The 10,141-nt window shown below is 37.5% G+C and overlaps 1 protein-coding gene across 1 annotated transcript; it reads right to left on the bottom strand.

Moving 5' to 3' along the window:
* Nucleotides 1-4,740: 4,740 nt before the first annotated feature.
* Nucleotides 4,741-5,676, bottom strand: LOC105554975 (olfactory receptor 10G8). Its single transcript, XM_012001647.1, has one exon. It carries the CDS (start codon nt 5,674-5,676, stop codon nt 4,741-4,743), a length of 936 nt encoding a protein of 311 aa, XP_011857037.1.
* Between the last annotated feature and the right edge of the window lie 4,465 nt (nt 5,677-10,141).

Below are 10,141 nucleotides of genomic sequence, written 5' to 3'. Positions count from 1 at the left end.
TTTTTAGAGCTTCATGTACCTGTAAATGGCTCAACACACTTCGTTAATCCTTTGAAATACTCTAAAACCACATAATCAAATATATGAACATATAACTAGCCAGGGGGCTGCCTTTAGAGGAATAATGGAAAGTCTCATATGTCTTATCCATTAATATTTCACTTCAGCAGAGTCTCTCTTTTCTACTTGTATCTAATGATTCTAAGTGCTGTCATCAATATATCTGACCACTCCCGACTTGTGGCTGTGCAAATCTCAACCAAGTGTTCAAAATTCCATTATGGTTTTCCACTGCTTCCACTGACCGTGGATGCATTAGATGGATAAGGTGATATTGAAACCTTTAGGGTTTCACGAATGTCCTTTTTGATTTAGTAGGAATGGTCCCTGGTTATTTTGATAGTATGGATGTCCTAAATCTGAAAATAAAGTCCATTAAAATATTTTGCCAATGATAACTTTGAATTAGGGTATGATAACAATTGTCTTGAAAATGTCCCCCTATTTTACCCTTTAAGGAAGAGATATCTTTTTTACTTTTAGATTTTAAACAATGTTTCCCACTGTGTGAGAAAAATTTAGTTACACTGTAAACATCTTAATGCAGTAAGTGTAAAACTCCCTCCTCTCTACCTGCAGAGACATGGAGGTCCTGGCCAAAATGTACGCATTGGATGAACATTGAGATTATGAAGAAATAAAAGAACATGTGCAAAGCTTTGGTTTTAGCATCTTCTGCTCAGTTTTCCTCTTGTTAGAATTCAGATTCAAATACAGGAAGATTTGGCAGGGAAAATGAAAGCTCTGTGAACCTGGGGTACACCTCAAAACAAATGAACTTTAATCAAGTTTATATTATTTATAGTGTACATATTAATTATAATAAATTATTTAATCAGGGAGGGCCTTTGTTATTTGTATGTGTAATTCTCTGAACCTTCAGAGAGTGGTTCACTCCGTTACTTAATCTGTGTTAGATGACACGTGGTTTACTACAGTGCCTCACATACACTTTATGACACTTTGAAGTCCATCTGTTCACTTACGTGCTTTGCACTGGACTCTAGAGTTCTGGAACATAAATCATGTCTTGAAGTTCTGTATCTTCTATGCCAGAAACATAGTAGCCAATCTAATTGAAATGGTTGAAGGAATGATTGCATTGATTAATTAATTGAGAAAAAAGGACGGAACTGATAAACAAGTATCAGCTTTGGGATCGTGATAAAAATTACCCTATTCATTTAGAATTTGAACCAGATTCTTCTTAGGTATTAGCTATTTACCTTTTATAATTTAAACTCTTTTCAACTACTAATTAACTCAGAAAAATGTAGCTCCAGGGAATCAATCAGATACATCATTTCCACATCCATACAATATTTTAGAAATACAAGTTAACAGAGAAATGACACCACTAATAATGAACCTCTGTGGATAACCTCTCAATTCAGAGCTGCTATTTTGAGGAAAAACCCAAGAGAATACATCAAAACGTGGTATAATGTGGTGAAATATTTGCTGAGTTTTTTCATACCCTATATGAAATGCAAACATCAATTTTGATTCCTTTGTTTCTTTTTCTCTTTAGAAAATAGTACTAATGGATCTGAGAGCATAATAATAATGCAATAAAGTATTTATAAAATGATGTTGCCCTAATTATTATTTAATAAGGTAAAAGATTCATTATTGAAGTATTAACATTAGCTCTTCTTTTCTAGAGCTTTTACTAATGTTTCATGGCATCCCACCACCCTTGTCCTCTTCTTTATCCTTTCTCTTACCCCTTTTCCCATTGCCTGAAGAAGAAATGTCTGAGGGAGGATTATAGGCAGGGCCTCCAAGTTTCAGGGTATCTTTTATTATGTTTATCATGGCATATAAAAGACAAATAATGGAGCTGCAGAGGAGAAAATAAAAGGTTTTGTTTTAGACATGTGGAGTGTGAAGCAATAGCATTATACCCAAATGGAAATATCTAGCAAACTAAAACTATTATGAATTCAAATCATGAAAGTCGGAACTTGGTGGAAAAAAAGGAAGTCATCTGTTTTGGAGCGATATCTCATGTAATGAGTGAGGATCAGAAGGTGGGTCCCTGAGAAAGTAAGTAAACATTTATGGAGATGAAAGGGGTCAGAAGTCAGAGAAATGTTCTAGAAAAAACAGACAGAGATTCATATAAATTAATTACTATAGCACTAATACAGAATTTTTCTTTGAGGAGTCTGAAGCTTAATGTGGAGCACATATGAAAGCAGACGGGATGATGCAGTCTGATGAGGTATTTAGAATTGAAGTCAGGTGGAGCTGGAAAAGTGGATAAGATGCCTTTCATATTATATGGGAAAAAGGTAATTTAAAAATCCACCTTGATATATAAAATATATGTAGCTATAGAAAAATAAGTGCTTTGTTATGTCTATGATTCTTGGTATTTATTAATCTTGCCCTCTCCCTCCCCCCTAAAACAGAAAGTTCTTGAATTTGTGATAACAATGTAGCATAGAGGTTAACACCTTGGATCTTGGTGCCAGATAGTCTGGAATTAAACTTTGACTATATTCCTCACTAATTGTGTGAATTTGGATAACAGTGTTATCTTCTAGGTTCTTGTAGTGATTAAACTGATATAATCCTTATAAAATGTCTAGCATTCACAAGCTTAACACTGTTTACTATTTTACCGCTTATTTAAGCTAGAATAATTACATTTAGCATGATTAAGTGGGACTGTATCAAACTAAAAAGTTTCTTCACAGCAAAGGAAATAATCAAGAAAATGAAAAGGCAGCCGACGAAGTGGGAAAAAGTATTGAGAAACTATGTGTTTGATAAAAGATTAATATTCAAAATATGTAAAGAACTCACAAATTCAGTAGAAAAAGGAAAACAAATAAATAAAACAAAAACAAATAACCTAAACACAAAATGGGCAAAGGAGCTAGGTAGACTTTTTTTCCAAAGAAAACATACAAATGGCCAAAAGGTATATGAAAAGATGCTCAACATCATTAATCATCACAGAAGTACAAACCAAAATTATAATGAAATATCACCTCACACCTATCAGGATGGCTCTTATTAAAAAGTCAAAAGATGATACATGCTGGCAAAGATGTAGGCAAAAAAGAGAATCTTTGTATATTGCTTGTAGAAATGAAAAATTGGCACGGCCATTACAGAAAGCAGTATGGATGTTCCTCAAAAAATTAAAAATGGAATTGCCATATTATACAGGAATTCCACTTCTGGGTATATATCCAAAAGAAAACAAATCATTATGTTGAGGCGATGTCTGTACTTTCATATTCATTTCGGAATTATTAACAATAGCCAAGATATGGAAATAAACTAAGTGGCCATAAACAGATTAATAGATAAAGAAAATGTGGTACTCATATACATACATTATTATGCCTTAAAAAAAGGAAATTCTGTCATTTGAGGCAACATGGATGAACCTGGAGGACATTAAGCTTAGTGAAATAAGCCAGATATAGAAAGACAAATAATGTATGATCTCACTTATACATGGAATATGTATAAGGGGATTCTCCTGCCTCAGCCTCCTGAGTAGTTGGGATTACAGGTGCGTGCCACTACGTCTAGCTAAGTTTTGTATTTTTAGTACAGACAGAATTTCACTATATTAGTCAGGCTGGTCTCGAACTCCTGGCTTCATGATCCGCCTGCCTCGACCTCCCAAAGTTCTGGGATTACAGGCGTGAGCCACCATGCCGTACCTATTTTTCTACTTTCTAAACAGCAAACACAATTTGTCCTACTCTGTAATGTGGGACATCCCTGCCCTGGAGCAGGTGCAACTGGAGTTTGGTGCGACTGAATTTCCAAGACACTAAGAGCGTTGTGAAAGGAGCTATCTGGACAGCATGACCAGCCACGACTGTCTGCAGGAAGAGGACTCAGCGTCCCTGCTTTGTGCTAACTATAGGTATCTGGTTAGGTAGAACAGGGAATTCAAAGTCAGAATATATGAGTGCAACTCGAGGTATGTGCTGTTAACTTCCTCCTGAAAAAATTTGAAGGGCTCTTGCAAGATGGCAATGGCCCCTAGTTATTGAAAGGCACATGTTAGTGCCAGAGCTGGTCCTAGCAGTCCTGCTTAAATGATAAAAGGCTGATGGGAAGATTAAGACTTTTTTAACGCAAGAGCGATAACCAGGGACAAGATGTGCTGGGAAGGAGAATTAACACTTTGAAACCCACTTTCACAAGCAAGCACACATGTGCGCGCACACACACACAAAGGCACAAGTGCAAAAAAAATTAAGAAGGCATTTGCACAGCTGCAGCCGTGAGTAAATGACCTCTGATATTTGTTGCTCTCATTGAACAATATCCCTATGATTTCAAATTCCTTGGTTTGTGTGCATAAGAAATAAACCAAAATATATAAACATATTACCAACTAGGACATATGAATAACTCAACCTGGTATCCGAGATTAAATTGGAATATTTATTTTGGTAAAAGGGGAAAATTAGCCTATTGCAGGAAACAAGTCCATATTCAGAATATATGCACATTCATCATAACTAAAAGAAATCTAATTGTGACTTTACAATTCCTTAGAAATCTCTGTGGAGCAAATATTCCTGAGCCAGTAGTTTTGAATAATGTTTAACACTCAGAATTATTCATGCAATAAAATTCATGTTAATAATGAATTTTAGTGTTAATTTTGAAAAAATGAGGGTATTTATTCCCTAGTGTTTATTTGCTCTGAGAATGTGCTACTTTGTATTTCAGCTTCAACAGAGCTTTCTTCACCTCCTTGTTTCTCAGGGTGTACACAACAGGGTTGAGAAGGGGCGTCAGCACAGTGTAGAAAACGGCCACAACCCCATCCACAGCTTTCCTGGAGCCTGGTCTCAGGTAAATGAAAAGACCAGGACCAAAGAAGCAAAGGACCACGATGCAGTGGGAGGCACAGGTCTGAAAGGCTCTGCATCTCCCTTCTGAGGTGTGGATCCGCAGGATGGAATAGATAATGGACACGTAGGACACCACTATCAGAAGAAAGCAGCCCGAGGCCACTATTCCAACAGTCACAAAAATGACAATCTCAATGGCTGTGGTGTCTGCACAGTCCAGTTTCAGGATGGGCGGTGCATCACACAAATAGTGCTGGATCCGGTTGGGTCCACAGTAGGGCAAATGGAAAGTCAATATGGTCTGGACAGCAGAGTGCAGAGAGCCACTGAGCCAAGTGCTGGTGGCCAGGAGAGCACACGAGTGCCCACTCATCATGTGGGTGTACCTGAGCGGGTAACTGATGGCCAGGTAGCGATCATAGGACATGACCGTGTAGAGGAAACACTCGGTGCTCCCCAGGAAGTGAAAGAAATAGAGCTGAGCCACACAGCTGTGGAAGGAGATAGCCCTGCCGCTTGGGGACACCAAGGTCATCAGCATTTTGGGCACCGTGACAGTGGAGAACCACATGTCAATGAAGGACAGGTTGGAGAGGAAGGAGTACATGGGGGTGTGGAGGTGAGAATCCGCCCTGATCACCAGCAGGATGAGGAGGTTCCCCAGCACAGTGAGCACATAAACCACCAGGAAGATTCCAAAGAGTGGGGCGTCCAGCGCTGGGGCATGGGGAAGGCCCGTGAGAATGAATGCTGTCACGAGGCTGGCGTTGGACATTTCTCCTCACCCTTGGTTTCTCTCCTTCTGGGGATATAAAGAGCACGCAGCATTTAGCACTTAATTGAGAAATGAGAATCCATTCTCTACGTGGAAACTGCATCAACCAGGTAGATAATTCTGGAGTTATCGTGGACTTTGCTTGTTACAAAGCTTCCTTTATAAACCAATAAAGTGATTTCCTAGTCTCTCTCTCTGTCTCACATATGTACACACAGAGATACATGTGGAAGAAATTAGGAGAAACACATTGTCTTATATTTCAATAGGTATATAAATTACCACAAACTTAACTGGCATAAAACATGCAAATGTATTGTCTCGCCTAGGTCAGCTGGGTCCTCTGTTTAGCTCTCATCAGGTTTTAATCAACATATCACCAAGGGCTGCAATCTCATCTGGGGCTGGGGATCATTCTCCAAGCTTCTTGTGGTTGTTGGCATGATTCAGTTCCTTGCAGTTTAGGACTCAGGTCCCAGTTTTCTTGCTGTTTGTTGGCAGGTCATATAACTCTCAACTTACTGAGGTCACCCAAGGTCCAAGAAAGTCCTAGCTACTTGGCCTTCTTAAAACACCACAGGTGTCTTCTTCAAAACCAATGAGATAAACTCTCTCCAGTTTGCTATGACAAACTATTACATAATGTTATGTAATGCAGTCACAGGGGTGATATTCCATCGTATTAACAGGTCCCAGGCATACTCAAAGGAAGGTTATTAAACAGAAAGTATATACTAGAGGGCAGGAATCTTGAAGGCTACTGCAAATTCTACCTACCACATTCAGTTTTGCTTCCTTGCTCATAAGAAAACTTAAAAAACAAAACAAACAAACAAACAAAAAAAACAAAAAAAAACCCACCAAGAATTTAACTGCTAGTGGCTGGGAATATTTGAAAACTGAACAGTACAGCTAAATCATTCTCTAGTTTCCTCGTATGTTATTTGACATTACTAACATCACCTACCTCACTGAGAAGTTATAAGCATTAAATAAGATGATACATATAAAGTACTAAGTACTGTGACTGGCAGGAAATAACTGCTCAGTAAATGACAGTGAGTCTTACCATATTGTGCCTTGCAGCAGTATTACAGAATTTCCAGTTTTGATCTTAGGGAGAAAGAGAGTACATATATTCTTTTAGTGTTTTCAGAGAGTCCTTCTGAATCTAAGAGCAAGGTCTTTGTGGACGATTTTATGCCTGATACTGTTACTGATGTCCTCACTACTGCCTGCCTTTAAAGGGCTCCTCTCAGAGCAGGTAAGAATCTCAGCGCAACTCCATAATGGGATTCCCACGACTTCCCAAATGATCCAGAGAGCGCCAAGCCTCATGCATGACTGCTGCCTGCCCCCATTTCTGTTACCCTAGAACACTTCCTATGCGGTTCTGAGAACATGGCATTCATACATGCTCTGCCGAACACAATCTACTGGGTAGGAGCCAGCTGTCTTTCATACTTCTTCTACCCTAGGTTTCTAAATATACTCTAATATTGGCTTTGTTAGATATCATGTGTTGCCTCCACCATCTTCCTTTACTCCTCATTCTCATAAACCCAGGTGGTGAATGATCTCACAAAGAAGACAATTCCATCAAGTCTGTGCCTCTTAATTAAGACCTAGAACCTGAGACAGGAAAAATGGGACCAATGCAAGAAGAGGGGCCTATGTCACCTTGATGTCAAGAGAAGCTGGGATTCTGTATAATGGAAATTGGGGCCAAAATAAGGTTCTTGGCTTAATACTAATATTAATACAAAATGTTGTCTTAGTTCAGGATTCTTACTAATTGTTCAGCGGGCAGACACTATGAAACTTGTTCACCAGTGTGAGAAGAGCCGTGATCTCTGCTCTTCAGAAATCCCAGAGAAGATACCTCCAGGGAATGTGGCTTAAGCTACTTTAAACGAAAGTTTTTGAAATATGTAAATAAATAGCAGAAAGGAGATGACGGCAATCACCAACATGGATATCAGAACTTTTAAAATAGAACCAAGATACTCTGAAATTTCTACTGCACCAGGAGGAACAATTCCCAGAATAGCTTCATGATCAGATTTGATGAAATGTGAAAATCCTCATCCAATGTAGTCCAAGGTAGCCTGAGACCTAAAGCAAGAGTCTCAGTCTGCAGGGCCAATGTTTGAGCTGCATATTAGCATATAGAAGTATATAGAGCAACTTTGTCTCTATTTGTATCCCATCAATTACTTTCTTTCTATGTATCTAACTGATTCTATAACAAAGTCTTAACAGTTCTCCAGTATCTTAGGTCTGAATGGAAGTTTGAGATAAAGTAAAGAAGAAAAGCAGGAGAAAATAAGTTAAATCTACATTTCTAAGAACTCATCTTACAGTATGTGATTCATTTCAACAGTAAAACTCATCTGAGTTTTTGCCCCAATTTGTCACTTTCCACGTGCTGTGTGCAGGTGCTAAGTTTGCAAGATACCACTCAAAGAACAGATACAGTGTTAAGAAGGAGTGGTCTTTTTCTATTTAGGGACCAAACTAGTTGAAGTGCAGGGAATGGAAATGAATATGGGTAGAAACTTAGGTTGATTTGTGCCTCAGAGGATGGGATTCCTCTTCAGCTTTTAGGTTCCCTTGATGTGTACAAAACCAACAGGAAGAGACCAATGAAAGGTTCTTCATAAGCATGTATGCATTTCCTTAGAGTTTTTTATTTAGCCTCCTGAGACGGGCCCATGTCTTCCTGGAACCAATATTTGTACCTTAGAGGAGATAACTGACTTACCCTTTTCTCTCACCAGTGACTGAGAGACACTCACAACTGCTTGCTGTCAATTCAGAATTTTCCATAATCTATAATGGTCCTCACTTGTTGGCGCTCTCCAACTCAGCATCACTCACTCACTCACTGTCTATGGTGGTTTTAATCATCCAAATTCCCCAGCTTTTTCTGTTGTTCACAGTTTCAGGGTGGCTTTTCCCCAGAGATATATCTATCTAACATAACTATATCCCAATTGTATAAATAATCATTAGATATTATTGCTGTCATAATTTTCATTGCTTTTACAAGCATGAGTAAACAATTTTTATATTTCATGCTTACGTCTCCTTTTGTAAATTAACTTTTTAGAATCTTTATTTATTGCTTTTTTTGTGGTAATAGTCTTTATCTTATTGACTTATCTGAAGTTTTACAAATTGAAAACATTAATTTGTTTTTTATTGTAAGGTAAAATGTACTTTGAAGTTTATCACCACTTAAATACTTTTTAAGTTTGTATAGATATTTTTACTGTTCTAGGAAATTTTATAAATTGATTCTAATATGTTTTCTGATATTGGTATTTTGCTTTAAAGGAATGTTCTTGGTCAAGTGCGGTGGCTCATGCTTGTAATCCCAGTACATTTGGAGCCAAGGCAGGTGGATCGCTTAAGCCCAGGAGTTGGAGACCAGCATGGGCAACATGGTGAAACCCTGTCTCTACAAAAACTACACAAATTAACCAAGTATGGTGGTGGGTGCCTGTAGTCCCAGCTACTCAGGAGTCTGAGGTGGGAGGATCACTTGAGCCTGGGAGGCCAAGGTTGCAGTGAGTTGAGGTGACACCACAGCACTCCAGCCTGCACAACAGAGTCAGACCCTGTCAAAATAAAAAAAATAAAAAATAAAAAATGGAGACCATTTTCTTATACACAAGTTTATCAGTATTCACTTATGTAATATTTAATGTTTTAAGTTTTTTCCTTCATTTAAATCTTTACTTCATCTAAAATTAATTTTACTTTATATGTGACATAAGGATGTTTTTATTTTCTATATAATTTGGGATTATAGCTATAATTACGTCATTAACTGAAATTTTTTTTTAAGGAATTTGGTTTAAGTTCCCAATTATTTTTGTATTCTCTTTTACACTCTATATATTAACCTCTAGTTTTATTACATTATCATCAAAGAAAATGAGTGGCAAAATTTCTATTTCAAAATGTAATAACTTTAGTCTCATGTATTATTTTTATGATTAGCTTCCTCTGTTTGTTTCTTTTCTTTAAGAATATGTTTTTAATTACTTTTTTTCCAAGAGGGCTTTGCACTCCTATAAAATCTCTTACATAAATAAGTGTCAGACAGTCCACCACATTCATATCGCCTATCTACTATAATTGAGTCTTTTATGTGTCTAGTATAACACAGGGTCAAGACTAATCTTTTTATTCTGAATACTCAGATACCTGAACATAATTTATTGAAGAAGGCAATCTTGCTTTATTGCTCGGCGGTGTTATCTTCGTCATACAAATATGTATCAGTCTATTTCTGTATGCTGTATTCAGTTACAATTTTCTATTTGTCTAACCCCGTACAAATACGACACTCCTGAGTTACCGTAGCTTTGTCACAAGTTTTGATAACTAGTGTTGTCAATCTTTCAGTTAAGTTTTATGTCTTCAAGATAATATTGACCATTTTGGGACTTATTCA

The sequence above is a fragment of the Mandrillus leucophaeus genome, unplaced genomic scaffold (assembly GCF_000951045.1).
Source record: "Mandrillus leucophaeus isolate KB7577 unplaced genomic scaffold, Mleu.le_1.0 Scaffold669, whole genome shotgun sequence".
Taxonomy (NCBI): Eukaryota; Metazoa; Chordata; class Mammalia; order Primates; family Cercopithecidae; genus Mandrillus; species Mandrillus leucophaeus.
Note: the sequence above shows the minus strand (reverse complement) of the source record. Positions and strands in the feature narration are given on the sequence as shown.

Bases quoted from the DNA above. Each gene is read 5' to 3' on its own strand.
- LOC105554975 (XM_012001647.1), bottom strand. From the start codon at position 5,676: ATGTCCAACGCCAGCCTCGTGACAGCATTCATTCTCACGGGCCTTCCC.